Source organism: Curcuma longa, chromosome 20, assembly GCF_044706935.1.
Source record: "Curcuma longa cultivar G26 ecotype Majalengka, Jawa Barat chromosome 20, ITB_CL_G26_1.1, whole genome shotgun sequence".
NCBI lineage: Eukaryota > Viridiplantae > Streptophyta > Magnoliopsida > Zingiberales > Zingiberaceae > Curcuma > Curcuma longa.
The window spans coordinates 4677453-4697708 of NC_133880.1; the positions used below are offsets into that span (position 1 = coordinate 4677453).

Here is a 20256-nt window from a genome sequence, read left to right on the forward strand (position 1 = left end):
GCACTATGATCATACCTTGATTAAAATTTCATTCCAAAACTAAATATTTTTGTGATTTCTAGGATTAATAATTTGCTTTCACTTGACAATTTGCTTTGAAAGCGATTTGGAACTTTGGATCAAAAGAAAAAGAGAAAAATAAAAGTGAAACAGACAAAAGAAGGAAAGTGGGAACAAGGAGTAGTGTACATCTTTTAGTTGTTTCCATCAACTTTGTTGCATTACAATTCCTTAACAATGTTTGCCACGACTTAATAATGTTTATCCAACTAGATCCATCTGATCTAAAACATAATCGATAGATCAGTTTTAATTTTAGAGGTAAATAGTGTCGAAAAGTTAAATAATAATTTTTAGAACTTTTATATTCTATTTTTCTAAACAATGAAAACTAAAACTGAAAGAAAACAAAAATTAAAATCACAAACCAAGGGTCTCCATCAATGATCGATTCTAGTATCCAGACAAACTGCCAAGAGACAGTAGTTTATCCTATTCAAGTCCCCACATTCCTGCAGTCTGTCTAGCTTAATATTTACACCAAGAACAGAACTTCACACCATCAGATTTCAAACTGAAGCTGATATAGCCTAACCTTCTGAAAAGAATGTCAGATTATCGATGTTCTCCCATAAGATCTAGGAAATGATCATTGGTTTGTATTGTAAGCCCAAGGATGCTCATCCAGATAGGCTTGCACTGCTGCCTTGATTGCTAGGTTTGGTACCAACTGGTTTCGTTCCAATGGTTCTCTAGTGAATGGATCAAAGTTGCCAACCTACAGATCAAATAACTCAGCCTTCATCCAGTTAATACACAGAAGCTCTACTGACAGTAACTTGCAGATTACCATATCTAGATGTTTCATTATCATAGCTTTTTCATATGTTACACCACTAGGCGCAATTACAGGATCCTGGAAGAGCTGTAGTGTAATCTTACAGCAAAGGTGGTCAGGCACCTGAAATGCCAAGTATTTTATCAATATGGTCTAGAGAAATAGAATGAATTGAGAAGGGAGTTGAATGCTTACTTCTGTTGGCATGTTAATAGATGCGGCTTCTCGAAACACTTCATCAAGGAGTTTGAGTTGCTCAATAAGATCATTCCCTGTTTCATTAGACGCTTGAAAATCATGAAGAAAATGATATTCTCTCAAAGCTTTTTCACAAGATTCCCTGGAACATAAATGAATGTTTGGTTTATACTTTATACTAAAACTTGATCAAACCTGATATCCTGCACTGGAAAGAAATTGAAACTGATACAACTCAATGGTTAAATAACTGCTGCGTACTTGAGACTTAACAGCTTCAAGTCATGCTTGCTGAACAAGAATTCCCATTCGCTGTATTTTGCTTTGGCAAGAATCTCACGGATCTCCATCACTTGCTCACTTTGTTGTTTATCATTTCCTTCAATGTTCAAGGCCTATATAGCAAAGTAACTGTAACTTACTGCAATATCGAGATGGTTCAAATTAAACCAATGCACCAATGAAATCGAAGACAACTTTGAAAAACATAAAACTGAAACTGATATTCTACAAGTATACTCATGATCATTGACTATTTAATTCTAGTACAAAAGAGAAAAAACACCTAAAAAATTAGAATTGCACTTCTGATCCTCTAAACAGCATCTGCTAGAATTGCTTATCTCAATTAAAAAAAAGTTATGCTGATATCAACATATATCTGGCTAGAAGTTATGTTGTATGTTTCATTTAATACTGAAAAATATAAAATAAGGCTAGACAATCTAATATTCTGCTTCTTTAACTCATCTATCTGGGGCCGTTCAAGCCAATACACTATTTCTCCTCAATGTCTCTGAAGACAATACATCATTTCTCAGCTCTTTTGTCTTGATATTAAGCATAATGTGTCTTGCATCTCAGTCAAATTGATCCACTGACTATATGTAATAATCTCCTTCTATTGAGCATGTCTGGATTTTTAGCCTGAAAACCAAATAACTAAAAATATGACATCAATTTGTTCTTCCTCAACTTGAACACTGAAAGAACTGCAATCATTGAAGTCACAATGGTAGGTCAGTGCCAAACTATTAATTTTCAGACGAGTTTCTTTTCTTGTCATCCCCACATGTCAATGAATGCAGATCTTGGCCCGATAAATTGCAAAGACACTATTATATTTGATACTACAAGGAACTTAATTAGGAACAAATCTTACTTTCCTGTGTTAGCATCTTCTCATATATTACCCGTTTCTAATATTGAACTTGTTAATTTTTAGTATATACGACTTAAGTTAGCACTCAAGGTAGCTTGGGTAGATCACATTAGTTGGGTATTATCTGAGGGAAGTGTGAAGTATGGATGTGCATAAAGAATGGACTTTGCCATCACCAGGTGATGAACCTATCACTTAATATTAATTTAATGTTGGCCGCCTCCACTTACTGCTTTTCGCCTAGGTCCCAAGTAATGACTCAATCACCTACAACCTTGAACTACTTTTCAATAGCTTGATGGTGAACCCATTTTGCAGCTTCTTAAGTGCACTCTCTTGCCATTTTGAAAATTCACAAGGAAGCTCTTTCTTCTACTCAATACATGATTTGTTATATTTAGATGGAAGCTTCTTTCATTTACTTCACACTTGACTTATTCAAGTTGGTTATCAGGGGGTGTCTATTGACAATTTTGATAAAATAATCGTGACTGTATGACTAAAAATAATGCCAAAACTAGACAAATAAGAGCACAAGTCAAAATACTAAGTCAAAATCACTGAGATATACCACTGAAACAACCATTGTAACAGAAATAAGCAAAGGGAAACCGACTATGCTCACAACTCAATGGTTAAAACCATGAAGTATGGTTATGCAGATCCTTTAACACAGTAAACTTTAACAAGTTTAATAACTGAAGTGGAAAACTTTGTATCAAATAGTTGATGTTTATCACCCTCGCTATCCTCCCCAATTCTAAAATCATATTTTACTGGGGTGTTAAACTGCAATTGCCAATTTCATTCAGCTACATGATTAACAAAAGATATTTCAAATCTAAACTTCAACAGATTAATAAAAATTGAATATTTTTCTTTCCCAATTCCAGAAGGGGTAGGATTTTCAATGATTACCACGTGACTCAAGACAATTGTAATGTAATTTTAAGGTACAGAAGCTGAAAGGGGACATGGATTGTTTGACAAATTATGCAAAAAAATCAAGTTCCACGTTTGGCATCAAATCCTGACTAGTCTAGAAACTATTCACAGTTATAGTTAGATAATACAAAGCTAACCTTCTCCAATTCTTTAATGCCTCCAGCAAAATCCTGCAACTCCACTAATGCAACTCCTAAGATATAGTGGGCCTGCATGTCAAATCTGGTTTAGAACAAACTAAGATATAAGCAATGCAACTCCTAAGTCCAAAATGCCAAGTAAGAAATATAGATACCAGACCAGGGTTAAGATACAAACTTTACTATTCAAATAAAAATATATATGTTTAAAAAAAAAAGGTAACCATGAATTTAGATATATATCCATTAAATATCTTGTGCATCTGCACTCACATCACAGATACAACTTATAGTTTTTCTAGGATTAACTTGTTTTATCCTATAACTGCCTATAAGACTGAACAGGAAAATTGTTGGTAGCTCATTTTAGTGATGGAGCATAATATAGAGTTATATCTTTAGAAAACAATATTCAGATAATGTGAGTCAAGTCTACTTGAATATCTCAGAATGACAAAGATAGGATGAATATGCATTATGGCAATCAAATAGTCATTTACATTAGGGTTTCAGTATTTTTGAGGGACAATCACCGACAGCTTTCTGCAATGAAATGTAGAAGATGATAAGAACATTTTGGGCTTTTTCAAGCACAGATGTAAGAAGAAATCCTCACAACTGTCATAAAAGCGTAAGATAAATGTAACTACAAACATACATAACGCTGCATTTGCTGAACCCTTACAGCAATCATAAGAACGGCCATAAAAGCAAGGAGACAGAATCACCTTGGAGTATCTACTGTCAAGTTCAATTGCTCTCCTTGAATCAGACTCAACCTTAGTCCACTGTCTATCAAATCCAACAAGCATAACTGATAACAGTACGCTAAAGAATAATTGATATTGAAAAAAAAAAAGAAAAATTATCCAGACCTCAATTTTCTATAGCAGATAGCTCGGTTTGCATAGTATTTTGCAATATTTGGGCAAAGAGTAATAGCCTGAAAATACAAGTTATGCCGAGAAGAATTAAGGAGCGTAAACCAGATAGCCAAGTACAATATATGAAGAAAAATTGTAACCAAAAAGTGGAAATTTCATAAGAACCCAGAGCTTTGTATGATAATTTTGACACAGGATCTACCGTACCTAAAAAAATAAGGAAACAATGGAAATTCAAACCTTAAAAAAATATAAAAAATTCAGGACATCAGACAGAACAGATAACATCGAACAACAACGGACAAGCAATCCCCCGCTGAACCAGTAACAACAGGAAGCTGAAGAGCGGATCGAAAAGAAGCGAAAAGGTAAAGACGAAAAGGACAATTTTACCTCGGTGTAAGCTTCAATGGCAGCAACGAAACGCTTTTTCCCGACGAAGATCTTGCCTGCCTCATTGAGAAGCTCGGCTTGAGCCGAGGCCGCCAGCACCACCGCCATCGTCTTCTCCTCCGCTCACCAGATTAGCAGCGGAGAAACACGATCGGAGTAGGGCTGCGGGACCGACGAGGGAGCGAGGAGACGGGGAGAGATAAAAGGAATCCGGAGCATTTAATTAGAAAATGGAACTTGATTCTTTATGCACTATTTTTTCAGAAAAAAAAAAGGGAAAATTTGAAATTTAAACGCCGGACCAATTTGCCGTCCAGACAAGTACACGTGTCCAGTAACACCCTTTGTATTTTATAATTTAAGTGTTTATAAATAAAATTTAAGTATACGATAAATGTTTTTTTATATAAAAAAGGTATAAATTTTGAACTACAAATTAAAAACAATCAAGAAAGAATGGAAACGTCATGTAGTCCCACTTTTACTCTTGCTTTACAAACTGCAGTTCAGTAAGATGAAGAAATGCTTGAGGAACCTGGCCCCGATAACCCGTTAAGGATCGAATTCGAAACTGTCAAGAAACTCATTCCAAGGCCACTGCGTCGTGAAATCCTCCTCCATGGACGTAGATGCTTGAAGTTTCTTGTCTGCGATGGAATCAGTGGACACGACGGAGGTCACAGGAGGGTATTGCCTGACTTCGTCAGAATTTGAACTCTTGTCTTCTTCTACAATTCTGGTGCGTCGTAATCAACTCAGCTATGTCAGGAGTGTAGTTAAACTGTTCGAATGAAGTGAATATGGTGCATCAACATATCAAATAACTCAACCTTCAACTTGTCTGCCTCACTTGATTCATCAACTCTACTCAATCCATCTAACCTGATCAATTTGTTCAATCTTTTGAATTTGTTTCCCTTATTTTCTTTGTTTAATATTTCTGACCTATCTTATCTATTTAGTCTATATAATCACTATTCTTAATCTATTAGGTGTATCCAACAGTTCATCTTTAAGAGCTCATCCACCAGGTCTTTGCTCAATTTGTTGGTCTACTCAATCATCCATCTTATTTAGTTACATTTTAATTTCAAAATTGAGAAAGTGCCCTTGTTAGTAGAGATGAAATGCTTTATTCCATTCCTTAAACTAGGGAATTGGAATCATTTCTTTTCAGTGTGCTAAGTCTTCAAAGTCCTGCATGTTGATATATGATTTATTTCACCTTAAATTTATCTATATATCTAAATATTGGAATAAAGTTATAGAGGAGACTATTCCATTCTCATTCAATCACATTTCACCCTATCAAACATGGGTTTAGAGTATGGAGAAGCTATTTTTCAAGTTTGGCAAGAATTCAAGCAAACGAAACACAGAGCAACTAATTTAGATAGATGAGACACATTTTAAATATTTTTTAAAAAGAAATACTCTTAATAAAAAAAAATAATAAGAATATTCTTTTAATTTTTGCTATAATTAAATAATAATTATATTATTATTTTTAAAAATTATTTTGTCCGAGGTCCGGTGGGTCGAAGACGGGCCGACGGTAACTGGAAATGGGCCGGCATAGGACGGCCCATGTGCAGATTCTTTGTCTTTCTCTCTCGACTGGGAACTGATAGCCCTTCTCCTTGCTGGTGTAGTTCAGCGGCAACGGAAGAGCAGAACAAACATCAGATCGGGGCAGCTCGATCTCTAGGTTTTCCTTTCCTTCCTGATCAATGGATAGTTTCGCGCTCCTTTCCAGATTCTCCCTTCTTGCTGCGGGTCCAAATCCCCATGAGGTCATCAGCCGGCGGCGGGCTACTCTTTTTTCCTTCCCCCCTCTGCCTGCGAGAAGAAGCAGAAGGGTAGGAAGCAGAGGAGGAAGCCCTGGATTCGTTACCTTCGCTCTAACGAGTGGAAGCAGCGGCCGAGCCTCATCTAGTATTGGTATTGCTTCGCTTCGTAAACTACTAGATCTTCCACGAGCCGTAACTTAGCTAACAGTTTCGGGTTTTGCAATTCTCTCTTCCATTAAGGGGTTAGGTTCTTCGTATCATAATTTGACAATTTCTTTTTAGTTGTTAATATTAGTTTATCTCTGCATAGTTTGACGAATTCTTTTTATGGTTAATTTTGTTCAATTTTGTGAGTGTAAATGTTCGCTCTTGGAAACCGAGGTGCCAGAATATGGCAATTTATTCTTTTATAATGTTTTGCAAATGTTGAAGTTCCTGCGACCTGTTCTCGCTGCATCTGCTTCTCTTAAAAATTGCTACTGCCTTCTCTCTGAGTAGATGTGGTTTACAGACGTTCTACTTCTTATTTTATGTAGGGAAAGAGCTCAATTCGCAATTTTTTGCTAGTGTTACGTCTTCAGGCAACGACCAATTGACAACTAGTAGTGCAATTGCCCCAACTCCTGTGCCTTCATCATCGCCATCCATGTATGTCCCGCAGGCATTTTCCTTATGTTTGAAAATGAAGGTTTACTCTTGGTTGACACTGAAATTGAAGCATTTGCTACTTGATATTTGTTCATCTTTCGAACTAATAACTTGTCGTTCAGTCTCACAGTCATGGGTGAACTTGTTTCTTTTATAGCATATATGTTTGTGATACATGCATGACTCATCATTCCCATTTAATCCCCCTGAGAAACTGTAGGGGTTCACCGCTGTTTTGGGTTGGAGTTGGAGTTGGTCTGGCAGTCATTTTTCAAGTGGTGAGTCTGTTCATACTTCTTGGATAAGTTTTCCTTTTGTTTTATGAAGATTTCTTCTTTATCTTACCGAAATCATGTTAATGGTGTGACAGGTTGCAAATAGATTAAAGGTGAGTCCCTTCACAGCTTGTACCCTTTGTAAGATTATCTAGTCCCTTTGCACATTGTACCCTTTGTAGAATTATCTCTATCCGTAAGAATCTTATTCTCAAATAGACAATGCTTGATATTAGAAATTTATTTCTAGATTGCATGAGTTTCTGTGAAAGTTGGCTTTTGTCATTAGTTTGTGAAAGTACACTGTCCAGGTTTCTTATGGAAATAACAAGATGATCTTCCTATCCTTAGAAAGGTTTTGCACATTCTTGGCTTCCTTTTTTAGTGCTTTGTTTATCGTGAATAAGAAAATGCTCATATCATAGGGCAATTATATCTTGAAATAGGTTGGGATGATATGTTCATCGTCAAAGGGCACTAATATATTTTATGGTTGGAAGTGTTCAATCAGACAGAGGTAGACCTCAATGAATTTGAATTTTCTTAAATGGATTTGAATATTACTAGTGATATGCTTTGGCGTAGAGCTCAATGAAGTGAGAAGATACATAAGACAGCCTTGTTGTTTGGTTGTTGAAAAAAACGTCTTGATTAGTTTTTCCCTTTTTGTTTCATGAAAGAGAAGAGATATTGTTAGAGGTTTCTCACTATTAGTTAACTGTTTTCTTTTTCTGAATTAACTTTGGGCACAATGTTTGAATCTCCATTTTATTTCCTAATTCCTATGATTATTGAACCTGCAAAGTAGTAAATGACTAATGGCAAAATGAATTGTCTTTTGAAATACGATTATTGAACTTGCGAACCAGTAAATATCACTGAAAAACATTTTTATTTTATTACAATTTCCAATTTGTCTTCTAAATTATTCTATTTGCAATGGCAGTCTTTTCTACTCGCTTGTCTTTGTGTCATTTGTGTGGGCACTGGGAACAATATAGCATGGCGTCAATATTGGCATCAATATCAAGCATTAAAAACTTAGGTATCGGCTATACTGGATTGGTAAATTTGGTGGATCGAAATCAATGAAGAAAATTCAAAAAAAAAACAGCAAAATAAGAATAAATAGTAAAAAGAAATAAGCTTATTTAATAAATAAGATAATATAAAATATTCAAAAACCTAAGAATGATGCATGTTATATTTGATTAAATATTAGTATTAAATTTTGTTTACTCTGTAAATATCAGTAAAAACAAGATAAATAATTAATACCGTCCCAATAAATAATTTAAATATTAAAATATAGTATTATATAACTATTACTAAAAATTGATGACGTCATCGGTAACGTTATAGCAAATAATGCCATTACTAGGATACTAAAATAATGTAATTACTAGTATCAAGATATTGCAATTGATCAATTCATTTTTAATCTAGATCTAGTTATATATTAACTTATCTGTAGTAAAAAAAACTTGTAATTGCATTTCATATATATTGTGTAATTAAATCTTTAATTATATGTCAGTGATATTTATTATTTGTTAATGTAATCAACAATTTAACCAATATATATTACCAACTTACCTATTAATTGTACATAATTAACTATATTAATTAATTTCATATTAATCAGCAATATAAAGTTATTAATTAATTTTGTAGTAATTAATAATGCCAATAATTAATTTGTCCCACAACAAACAAATGTTTCTACCAAGGTTTATAGTTTTGACCCGAATCGAAGTTTTGACTAGCGACCATAATGATATTATTTCAAAAAAAATATTGCTACTTTAGTTGGGTGTGAAGAGGAGGTGGAGGAAGAGGAGGAAGAGGAGGAAGAAGGTGGAAGAAGCAGATGAAGACAGAGGAAGAGGTATATGAGGTGGAGGAAGAGGCGTAACATGAAGAGGCGTATCTAATTCATGCTGAAACTAATTTGATTCCCACTTCGTTTTAACATATTCTTGCATACCTCCAAAGGATCAATAGCATTGCCTAATTCTCGGCCAAAATCAAATCGGTCTTTGCCGATCCCAGTCCAACTCGGCTGCAAGTTTTCCAACAAAGCATCTTTTTTTGCCTTATCTTGATATTTGGATTTGTACATGTGACCCTTGCATAATGTTGCAGTGCAGGTTTGGTATAAACAGTTATTTTGGATCAAGAAAAGCATAGCATGTACCTATTTCTTATTCTCAGCAAGTTTACAAGCTTCTGTGTGTGAACTTTGTAATCGAACATGTCTATAAACTTAATGGTTGAAATTGTGAATCATTGTCACAGACATATGCCCTTCAGCAAGCTTTCAAGACAATGATGAACCAAGCAGCACCTCAAGGCGAACAATTTACCAGTCCTTCATTTGGATCAATCCCACCGTTTCCAATTCCTACTACAATCATGCCTCCACAAAATCCCACACCACCACCACCTAAACAGGTTTCTGTGCAGCAACCAGTTACAGTAGATGTTGCACCAACTAAGGTTGAATCAACCTCGTCATCTGAGGTTCAGGCCCCGAAAGAAGAATCACAATCAAAGAAATTTGGTATGCAGCATTATATTCAAGGCATTGTATTATTTTAATATTTCTAGCTATAACTTCCCTATTAATCTGCTTATTGTTCTGGTTGGATTAAGCTGATAATTCTCATGGCCATATAGGGAACTCACATAATTCTGTAAACATGGTTTGGAGACTCATTTAGTTGCTGCAATGTTAGCCAAAATTTCATCATTAACATTCTGGATAAGTATTTTTAAACTTTGTTTTATTTATTATATTTTATTTTTAAGCTTTTAAGTGGAATTAGTCTATTGTAGATAATATAGTCCTCGTAAGCTTTTCCTTCAATTAAGTGATGCATGAGCCTTTAAGTTGAAGATGGTTCCTTCTTATTGTCATACCATTATCAACGAATATGTGGCTGCTGTAGTATATCAACTGTTGAAATCAGTTTCTGAAAGCCAATGGATCTCTTATAACCCTTACGTGACATTATCATTATGATAGTTTTCTTTCATGGTCTTATTTTACACTAACTTTCATGTCACGGGTTCAACTTCCACAAACATCAAACATCATATTGTAGACTTCTGTTGCTGCTTCATTTTTTTACTCAGGTCATGGCTTTTGCTAGCTTGGACTGCTACTTGTATAGGTCACACTGGATTAAACGTCCATTCTTTTAACCCAGAACTATTCTGGGGTCCCAAACCTATCCTTAGTTAATCCAGCTTGATCTCAGGTTTATGTTTTCTTTTCTTTTCTTCCCTCTCTGAGCCTGCCATTGGTTGAGCAGGGTTAAACTCAAATGATGGAGTTAAGCTGAGGAAATGTTTGATTAGGTTACAAATAACTAAATCATAGTTGAAGATCCAGTTATAGAAATGCTGGTGGTTCTAATTAAATAAGGTATCATATTTAGTGAATACGCCATATTAGAATTGGATAGTGCCCACAGCATATTTGGCTATAGTACAATAGACAACCCAAAGATTCCAAATACTGTGTTAAATTTGTTAAAGAAACCATCCTTACTAAATCCCAAAAATTTGTTTAGTTGGAGCCAATAAACCAATTTGAATCTCTGCTAGGGATACTCAAAGCAGGGTAGCAAACAGAACATTTGAGTCCTAAATTTAAAGGCATTGGACATGATATAAAAGAAAATATGCTCGAGATATTATGTTTTATACCTTCTATCTTTATGAAACATTGTCTTATGTAAAATTCTGCAGCATTTGTGGATGTTTCTCCAGAAGAATTATTGCACAATGAACGTTCCTTTATGAATGAAGCATCAAAGGCAAGCCCAATGGAGACTCAATCAGCTAAGGAAGTAAGTATGCAATGCTAGAAATAAGCTATGTTGTATTTCGGTACTATTGTTAATTTATTGCTAAATTATTATCTTGTGCCTATTGAAGATACAAACGAATGGAACTGTAAAACAGAATGCAAGTTCTTCAACCGAACAACCTGAGCATCGTGAGTGACAGTGGATTATTTTTTTGTTTTGTTTTTCTTTTATACATTTATTTATACATTTTCCTGCTATCTACTGCACATTGGAGAAGTTATGGGTCAGGTCATGTCTTACTCTCTCTTTTTTTTCCTTTACAATCAGAATTTTCTTAGTTATTAGATTGCTACTATATAGAGAGTACCATTTTCTCACTCATGTAAGAGTTTTCTATTGAAACTGTCATCATCTATAGTAGTTGAAAATTATGAAATGCATCTGCACAAGAGTTTATTTTTTATCAAGGTTTTTTATTCATTAGTACTTGGATTCATAGTCAAACATCCATACATTACCTGTATTGATACAGTCGTATAGTCAAACATCCATTGATTCATACTTGGTTCCATACATTGCCTATATCAACTCGAGTAGTTCTGTTTTTCATAATTTCTCTCTGGATCTTTTATCATTTATCCACTGTATATGCTTGATAATTCAAGTATCTCAAAATTTATATATTTATTTTTGCATTTTTTTCAACTTTGTTATTCATGATCAAGAATTTGGTATATGCTTTGGTCATGTAATTTAATTTCCTTCACCGTTTTCTAGGTCAATCATCATCTCCCTTATCAGTTGACGCATTGGAGAAAATGATGGAGGACCCCACTGTGCAGAAAATGGTTTACCCGTAAGCTTCATGCTTATTGAACAATTGAAATCTTATTGTGAATTTTCTTGCTACCTTTTTTTTTTCATCCCTTTAGGACAGGTGGTCACTCACCTTTTCATCTGCAATGAAGTTAAAATGGTTAATAGTCAAAGGCTTACTTTTTCTTGAGGGTTATTGACATGAAGTCATATGACTGGCCTTCTAGAAGCAAAATAACCTTTCTAGGAGTTATTGTAATTGAAAAGCCAGATATACTTAAATTGAGCCATGATTTTTTTTATTTCTTTATTTCTTAATGCTATTATATGAAATTTAAGGAAGTGTTTAAGTTGGTATTAAATTTATTTATAGTTTAGGGAAGCTTCAGTAGGAGTTTAATTTAGATTACTTTTTTTTCTTTCCTTTTCAATTCTCCCATTTGTGTTCATGTTTAACTTAATAGTATCCCTCCTGTTTAATTTCTGGGTATGATAATCACTGTGTGAGCGTTGTTGCTGCGTCTATTGCCTGTAATTTTTTTCTTTGTTTTTGATTGTTCAAGAGTATGGATAGTTGTGATCTTTTCCAACTGGGCTTGCCTTCTTGTTTCCAACGCTCATCCTCAACATATTCTTGATTGTATTCCTTCTATTATCGTATTGAATCACATCACAAATACAACACTACTGATCATGTTTTAATACTCTTATTTGGCAGCTATTTACCTGAAGAAATGAGGAACCCAGAGACATTCAAGTGTATGTGTTCATTTGATTTGCTAAAGGAGTTTGGCTCAGTTTTTTATAATTTTAAATGAACATTGTGGTTACAACATGGTCGTAAATTTTCAGAAATTACTAACAGATTTTTGTTATTTCCTTTTGATAGGGATGATGCAAAATCCTCAATTCCGGCAACAAATGCAAGATATGCTGTATGTCTATATTCTCTACTTCCAAAATCAAGTTTGAACATTTTTATTTTCTTTATTTTACACACTATTATATATGGCATTATACTTTTATCTTTTGTTGTACTTGTCATATTTCTATGTCTAAAAATGTAGACTATTGCTTCTGTGTTTATGAATTTTTCATTGCTTAGGAACAATATGGGTGGAAATAATGAATGGGACAACCGCTTAACAGATTCCTTGAAAAACTTTAATCTCAACAGTCCTGAGGTCAAGCAGCAATTTGGTAAGTCCAAGGCTATCTCTTTGTTTGTCCTACTACATTCTATACATACAAAAGGAAAATCGAGCTTGGATTCTAGCGTATAGTGATTTATCTTAGATGCTCATTTGACTGCTAAAATGCAAGTATTGTTTCAACGAGTTGTTCTATTTCATTTTTTTTCTCTTGGTATTTGGTTTACTTGATAGAGCATAGGAAAAAACTTTTGCTCCCTAGTACCTGCAACATTGTGGAGGAAGCCAGTAGCACTGAATTGCATTTTGGAGTTAGCATGGCTTGAAACTTAACAATCAACTCGACGACTTGAAATGTTAGTAGTATTTTAACTTGGCTATAGTATTCATATCCATTTCCCTCTACTCCCCTTTGTTGCATTTCCTTTTTGTTGTTTTCTTCTGTTCTTTACTTCTTGCAACAATGGTTTTCTTAATTCACCATCTCTCCTTACTTTTTTTTGCTTGTTTGATTGTTTAAAAAAGTCAGTATCTAACTGTCACCATTCTTTGCTGGCCTTTTCATGTGGTCTTATTTCTAGAATCATACAACTGAAGAACCAAGACTACGCCTTATTTGTTGTTTGAAAGAATTAAGCAATGAAATTTCCTGGTGGTTCTGAATGCCTTTATGTGCTACATACATTCGGGGTTAAAATTGCCCTTGCATCTGATTAATATCATATCCAAAACACGCAGTGCACACCGTCCACTCTCCAGGAGTAGGGTTCAGAAACAGCATCTACTAATGTGCCGACTTAACTCACATGAAATTTACATGGTGGTTTTGTATATCTACTCTATCATTCATCTGACACTCAGGAAGTCTAAACTATATCTACTAATGTGCCGACAAAACCATGGAATGGAAGTCTTGTTCTTTCATATTCTAGTTGTTGAGTCCGTTGCTAAAATATATTCATCTTATATTTATTGCAGAACAGATAGGACTTACTCCAGAAGAAGTTATATCTAAGATAATGGCCAATCCTGATGTTGCCATGGCATTTCAAAATCCTAAAGTGCAAGCTGCCATATTAGATGTATTCTTAAACACATCTCATTTTCTTGAAGTATCTTCTTTTATCCAATATCTTGACATATTTTTTGTTTAAACAGTGTTCTCAGAATCCACTCAGCATTGCAAAGTATCAGAATGACAAGGAGGTGAGTCATACATCCTGCCATTTAGCTATATTTTGTTACAAGTGTGGTCAATCTTTTTTGGCTCTTCAATACCAAGGTTACTTAAATTTATAGGTGTAAGATGAATACTGAATATCTTTTGCGAATTAAACACTATCTTAGTCCTATTGGAAATTACCTTTATGGTAGATGTGGGAGTTATAAGTGCCTTTATGTCCATATATCCTTCAACTGCCCAGGCTCTCTACTTGCGATTATTTGCAGTAATCTTAATAGGACAAGCTATTCCTCTCATTTTCAGGTTCATGTAAATATTAAGAGGAAGATCAGTCTCTGTGGATTATGTTATGTGATGCAGCTCTTTTATTTCTTTTAAAGCTGTTAGTCGTAAATTTACCGGTCTGGATACTCATGCTTAATTTTGATTTCTTGGAATTTAGACCTAAAGAATTTCATTATGGTTAGTCGAAATTGTTCTATAAATAAAAAAGCAGTTACTGGAGAGAGAAAAAAAATTCTATATTGAATCATAAAACTTTATCAAGAAACATGAACCATGACTGGCATCATAGTGTCACACATTACAACAGAAGAAACAAGTGACTATTCTCTTGTACGAGTATCATTTGCTTTAGCAGTAGGGTTAGTTATTTTATTCCATTGTGTACTTTTGCTCTTAGAATTTTGCAACTGGTGCTGCACTCATATTTTTGTCGCCCATATAACGACAGAATGACCTGTAACAAATCAGTAGTAGATGTGAGCATCTTGAAACATAGAATTGCATGTTACATTTTGAAACATAGAAATGCAGTTTGCCATCTCCATGAATTTTGCTCAAATGACAATTGTCCTGTACTTATGAATCTTCACGCTCATATTTCCGTAAGCTGTATTCTCATGATTCACTTGTCCTAGATCATGGATGTGTTCACAAAGATCTCAGAACTCTTTCCTGGTGCATCGGGGTACCCATGAAGGACTCATTAATTCAAGGTTCGTAGGAGAAATTTTGTTGGTTGCCAAAAGGATGGGCGCAAAAGGTCGACGAGGCAGCTAAACTTCTGCATAACAGTTAAGAGCCGACTGTTTTATAAGCAAATTGAACTCAGCCTGAGTGCTTACGGTAGATCCTGGAAGTTGGTCTGGTGTTTGAGTCTGGTTATTCGCATACTAAAATATGTGATTAAGGTAACCTCACACTTTGTTCTTTTATGAAAAACAAAATTATCATAAGCAGATATCTTTATGCCCTTGGAACTTAGTCAATATCTTCGTGTAACACTAGGTTTGGGTTTGGTTTTCCTTCCTACCATATGCCACAACTATGATAATAACGTGTGATTTCTCTTTTATAAGGTGAGGTTTATTCAGAAAAATGAATGGAACTTACATTTTATTTTAGCTTGGCAATTAAGGAGGAAGACCACTATTTTTAATCAATGTTTATACAATTAATTCATTATATTTGACTAGTCCTTTAGAACCTTGACCATGATAACTCAGGCTACCTCTTCCTCTGCTACTGGTCTTCCATTGTCCATTTCATTAGTTTACTATATTTGGCTCCCTCATTTATTGTCTTCTAATGTCCATTTCCTGCTCTTATCTTCTGTTTTATTTTGTAATTGCAGCAGTTTATATATTTCTTAAAATTGAGGTATTGACGTCCATTCATCATGTTCTGTTGTACGTAGATGATAGGACAAGTCAAAGGCATACGACAATAGTCCAACCCACCAGTTGACTATTCTACCACCTACTGCTACGCCTAACACCTAACTAATCTCACATGGATTCAACAAGTTTAGGTGGCCTGGCCAGTAGATGAACCATAGTCAACTAGTCCAAAAGTATGTACCTTTTTGAGCGGGAAAGGAAGGAGAGTAGGTGTCCGTAGTTGGTGGGAACGAAAGCTCGGAGGGTGAAGCACAGTCTTGTTCAAAGAAGAAAATACAGGACACAAGGACACAAGCATCATTATTCGGCCTGCTGCTGTCCTGCAAATTATATCAGTTCTCTCCTCTCTTGCGAGAGCAGAGAGCAGCGCGTAGCTAGCCATGGCTTCTTTGCAGTCCAACCTCCTCCTTCTCCTCCTGCTACTGTCGCGGCGGCGGCGGCAGCAGCAGCGGATGAGACGACGACGACGTCCATGCGGTTCTACATGCACGACACGGTGAGCGGGGCGAGCCCCAGCGCGGTGCGGATGGTGCAGGGGCCCAACTCCACCGGCTTCGGCTTCGGCTTCGGCGACGTCTACGTGGTGGACGACCCGCTGACCGAGGGGCCCGCCGCCGACTCCGCTTTGGTCGGGCGGGCGCAGGGGTTCTACGCCTTCGCGTCTCAGCGGGCCGACGCGGTGGCGCAGCTGCTGTGCCTCAGCCTGGTGTTTCCCAACGGGAGCACGGTGGCGGTGATGGGGCACGACCTCATCTCCGCGCCGCTGCGGGAGCTGCCGGTCGTGGGCGGCACCGGCGACTTCCGCCTCGCCCTCGGCTACGTGCTCGTGAGGACGCACACGCAGAACACCAGCTCCGGCGACGCAGTGTCGGAGTGGCAGTTGCACCTCGCGGCGAATAGCTCCGCACAGATTGATCCTTCCTCCACCTCCACACCCTCCTCCGGACCATCATCTAGCACTGCCACTCCTTTGCCTTCCTTTCATTTTTCTTTATTCTGCATCTTAATCCTCCTTATTCTGATCAAGTAGTGCTTCTTCCTCTTCTTGTTCTTGTTGTCAGTAATGCAGATTCTCCTGTAATCCGTTCGCTGGGCTCGATAATCTAATAATTACTGAAAATTTATATCTTACATTAAAAATTACCCAAGATAAATACCTCAAATAAAAAACTAGAACAAAATTAGGTTTTAACGGACCTTAAGACATTGATGTTGTTTGTGCCTTTCTGCACATAATTAAAAAACGTCCAACCATTGTGATCCTCTTCAAGCCATATTAACACCGTCAGTTTCAACTTCAATTACGATTTGCAAGTACAAACTTGACTTCGTGCATCATGATCTTACAAAGACTCTCAGTTTACAATGTCATTTCAAACATTTAGAGTCAAACAAAAAGTTACATGCAATGAAGACGGAAAATCATATGTTAATCAACTTAAATAATAACAACTAAGTCTTATCGTATTAGATGGGGTCGACTATGTTAATCAACTTTAACAAGCTTATAAAATGTATCGCTTGTATTCCTTTAGAATTTATCTGTAACATGATGTCCTTTAGAAGTGGCACACAAAATTTGTTTCTGGCACACTAACATCTGCATTGAAAAAGACAATGCATCACCATTTAGCAACCAAGCAAGATATTGGAGCTCGTTAGGAAAGTGTGATGAAATGCTGCAAGGAATCGATCAAGCTCGGAGGCCAATGCTTAGTTTCCCTGACATATGAGAGATCAGTATAATGAGGATCCAAAAGAGTGGCAATTGTAAACTGGTTCTCAGCAAGGAGTGCGGCATGCTTGTCAGCATACAATGCTGCAGCTAGAGCTGCATGTATCTCTGCAAGATGAAAGATACCCCTTATAAAAAACTTGTAAAAGATGAATGTAGGAAGCATAAAACTAATCTTGAAGAAGTACCTGGGTAGCCCTTTAGAGAAATTGAAACATCCTCCATCTCAGCAATGGCCTCGTCTCTGTCTCCAATCTCATACAATAACAATGCCCTTCCAACTCTTGCATAGTCTGAGAAAGCAAAGTCCTTGTAGTCTTGAACTACCTAAAATGACAAAAGAGCTACATATTTTAATCAAAGATCTGGGACCTACATACGAGAAGGTTTTCTTCTCAAAGAGGTTTTTGTTAACCAAGAAGCACTTAAAGTGAGGTTTCACATCTTGTTTCCGTCAATTTTGAGAAGGAAGTCTAGGGAGGATTGAATGAACTTTTGCATTAAATTTCAGCAATGGCTTATCCAAATTTTTGAGTACTTTTGGATCCTCTCCATGGAATAGACTTAGGCAAAATCATGTTGTATTGCTTTTGTTCTTTTCATATGTATTTGTGTTTGTCATCTTGGTAGTTGTAGGCTTAGGTGCACATAATGCATTCCCTCTACCACAAGAGACCAAGATTCCATCATGTAGCTACTAAAAGGTGTAGGATCTATATAGCTGATTAGAGGGGGTGAATAGACAACGCACCCGAATTTAACTTCTCGCACCAAAATTCAAACAAAACGAGGGTTAGAGTGTGAGTGCTTGTGTGTATTCGGTTAATTGTATCAAGAATATAAGGGCAGTGGAAATACAACAAATACAAAAAGAACACAATGCTAACATGATGTAGGCCAAGAGGAGTAAGACTCCTTCGGAATATCACCTTGGAATAACAATGGAGCAGTGGAGTAGGATCTCACTGAGACAAAGTTTGTTGGATACTGACAAGAAGGTCACGCCCTACCATGGCATGTTGGCTCATACTTAAGCACACGACCCCATGCACTTTAGTGCAAGGACCAACAACATAGCTACAATTAGCACTGAACAAAAACTATATTTTTGGTTTTCATGGTCTGTTTTATTGATCATATCAGTCATGCACAACAAGGCTATACGTTTTCACCTAAAAAGCACTCTAAAAAGAGCCTCAGGATGAATGTTTAGGTATTGGGAGACTGAAAATCATGTATGGTCAGTTCTTGCTTTCTCCATTAGCCTTGAGAAAAGAATCCATGGAGGATTGAGAGAACTTCTGTATAAGATGAGCAATGCCTTGTCCAAATCTATTTGTGCTTTTACTCTCAAACTATAAATAGGTTTAATAGACTTGATTTCACTTCATGGAATTGATTTAATGCTTGCCATCTTGTTCTTTTGCTATGCTTTTACTCTCACACTATAAATAGACTTGAATTCATTTCATGGAATAGATTTGGTGCTTGTCATCTTCTTCTTTGTGTTGGTCGTCTAGGCATGTTGGAGAAGGTTACTCTCACGCGCATGCGAGATGCTTGCTTCTAATACGGACATGAAGATTCAACTGTGGCTCTTCTGGGGAGTTAATTTTGAATTATAGATGCATCTGTTTCGATCTATGAAGGGTGGCATGCAGCAGCAGATTTTTAGCTTCTAAATCTTATTGAAATTGATCGACCTGTGGCTTTTGGTAATGTAAATGCTAAAAATAAGTGCTACACAAGCCTCAATCCCAGCAACATGTGCAATCTCTGCTTCCCCAAGGGGGCAGAAGGAGCACGTAGCAGTAAAAGAAGATTAATCTAGGTAGAAAAAAAAGGAAATATAGCGCCTTTGAGCTCATGCACATCAAAGGCAGAAAGAATTACCAGAGTGAAGTAGTCTAGGGCTCGGGAGTAGTCACCCTTGGCCTGGAGGTCACGGGCGAGGTCGAGCAAGCGGACGGCGTCCGATATCCGGAGAGAGAGGGAAGCGCTCGCGTTCCTCTCGCGCTCAGTTACAGGGTCGAAGGGCGGGGCGGCGGCGGCGGCGGAACCCCGGCAAGCGAGGAGGAGCGCGGCGGCCGTGGAGAGGAGGAGGCCCCTCCTCCCCCTCCTCCTCCTGGAAGCAGCAATCAAGGAAGGAGTTGAGCATTTCTGAGCGGCCGAAGTGCGCACGCAACGAGGAGAAGAGAGGAGCGGAGAAGCAGCATTCGCCATCGACCTCGTCCTCTGGAAATCGAGGGCAACGATATCAAATAAACGTCGCGTGGATCAAATTTCTTCACTTAAATTTAAAAAAAAAAAACAAATCATTCATTTCATAAATATTTATGTATTTTTTTATTTTTTATTTTAACTAAAATTATTATTATACAGTTTGATTTTTTTTTATAAAATCTAAATTCGACTAACCTTATAGATAAATGATCTGCGCTGATTAATTTTAAAATAATCCATTTTATAAATAATTCAACGTCATAAATTTTTTAAAATTTTTCATACAATAATATAGATAAAATTTAAAATTTCCTAACGTAGAACAATTTTAAACTCTTGAAAAAAATATATTAAAAAGTCAACCCAAAATATATA

At 36.4% G+C, this 20256-nt stretch overlaps 3 protein-coding genes and 1 pseudogene across 3 annotated transcripts; 2 read left to right on the forward strand and 2 right to left on the reverse strand.

The window, feature by feature from the left end:
- Nucleotides 1-398: 398 nt before the first annotated feature.
- LOC141813748 (E3 ubiquitin-protein ligase CHIP-like) lies at nucleotides 399-4721 on the reverse strand. Its single transcript, XM_074701731.1, has 8 exons — nucleotides 4561-4721; nucleotides 4159-4226; nucleotides 4012-4075; nucleotides 3281-3352; nucleotides 1298-1431; nucleotides 1034-1178; nucleotides 851-961; nucleotides 399-778 (listed from the first exon to the last, which is right to left on the reverse strand). The coding sequence occupies exons 1-8, from the start codon at nucleotides 4666-4668 to the stop codon at nucleotides 650-652; spliced, it is 831 nt and encodes a 276-aa protein (XP_074557832.1). The 5' UTR covers nucleotides 4669-4721; the 3' UTR covers nucleotides 399-649.
- Nucleotides 4722-6211: 1490 nt separating this feature from the next.
- LOC141813348 (protein TIC 40, chloroplastic-like) lies at nucleotides 6212-15512 on the forward strand. The gene is made up of 14 exons (XM_074701299.1): nucleotides 6212-6501; nucleotides 6887-6998; nucleotides 7219-7276; nucleotides 7369-7386; nucleotides 9572-9836; nucleotides 11030-11130; nucleotides 11219-11279; nucleotides 11869-11947; nucleotides 12626-12666; nucleotides 12797-12842; nucleotides 13013-13107; nucleotides 14037-14140; nucleotides 14217-14264; nucleotides 15162-15512. The coding sequence occupies exons 1-14, from the start codon at nucleotides 6291-6293 to the stop codon at nucleotides 15219-15221; spliced, it is 1299 nt and encodes a 432-aa protein (XP_074557400.1). The 5' UTR covers nucleotides 6212-6290; the 3' UTR covers nucleotides 15222-15512.
- Nucleotides 15513-16244: 732 nt separating this feature from the next.
- On the forward strand, nucleotides 16245-17026 carry LOC141813998 (dirigent protein 21-like; annotated as a pseudogene).
- A 173-nt stretch (nucleotides 17027-17199) lies between these two features.
- On the reverse strand, nucleotides 17200-19899 carry LOC141813981 (uncharacterized). The gene is made up of 3 exons (XM_074701984.1): nucleotides 19552-19899; nucleotides 17847-17985; nucleotides 17200-17766 (listed from the first exon to the last, which is right to left on the reverse strand). The coding sequence occupies exons 1-3, from the start codon at nucleotides 19879-19881 to the stop codon at nucleotides 17582-17584; spliced, it is 654 nt and encodes a 217-aa protein (XP_074558085.1). The 5' UTR covers nucleotides 19882-19899; the 3' UTR covers nucleotides 17200-17581.
- Between the last annotated feature and the right edge of the window lie 357 nt (nucleotides 19900-20256).

Excerpts from the sequence above, each read along its gene's own strand:
- LOC141813748 (XM_074701731.1), bottom strand. The coding sequence starts at position 4,668 with ATGGCGGTGGTGCTGGCGGCCTCGGCTCAAGCCGAGCTTCTCAATGAG. Across the intron at positions 3,353-4,011 it reads TTGACAGTAGATACTCCAAG|GCCCACTATATCTTAGGAGT; the intron begins GTGATTCTGTCT and ends TTTGACATGCAG. Across the intron at positions 1,432-3,280 it reads GCATTAAAGAATTGGAGAAG|GCCTTGAACATTGAAGGAAA; the intron begins GTTAGCTTTGTA and ends TTTGCTATATAG.
- LOC141813348 (XM_074701299.1), top strand. The coding sequence starts at position 6,291 with ATGGATAGTTTCGCGCTCCTTTCCAGATTCTCCCTTCTTGCTGCGGGT. Across the intron at positions 9,837-11,029 it reads ATCACAATCAAAGAAATTTG|CATTTGTGGATGTTTCTCCA; the intron begins GTATGCAGCATT and ends AAAATTCTGCAG. Across the intron at positions 11,948-12,625 it reads GTGCAGAAAATGGTTTACCC|CTATTTACCTGAAGAAATGA; the intron begins GTAAGCTTCATG and ends CTTATTTGGCAG.
- LOC141813981 (XM_074701984.1), bottom strand. The coding sequence starts at position 19,881 with ATGGCGAATGCTGCTTCTCCGCTCCTCTCTTCTCCTCGTTGCGTGCGC. Across the intron at positions 17,986-19,551 it reads CCCTAGACTACTTCACTCTG|GTAGTTCAAGACTACAAGGA; the intron begins GTAATTCTTTCT and ends TTGTCATTTTAG. Across the intron at positions 17,767-17,846 it reads TTCTCTAAAGGGCTACCCAG|AGATACATGCAGCTCTAGCT; the intron begins GTACTTCTTCAA and ends TTCATCTTGCAG.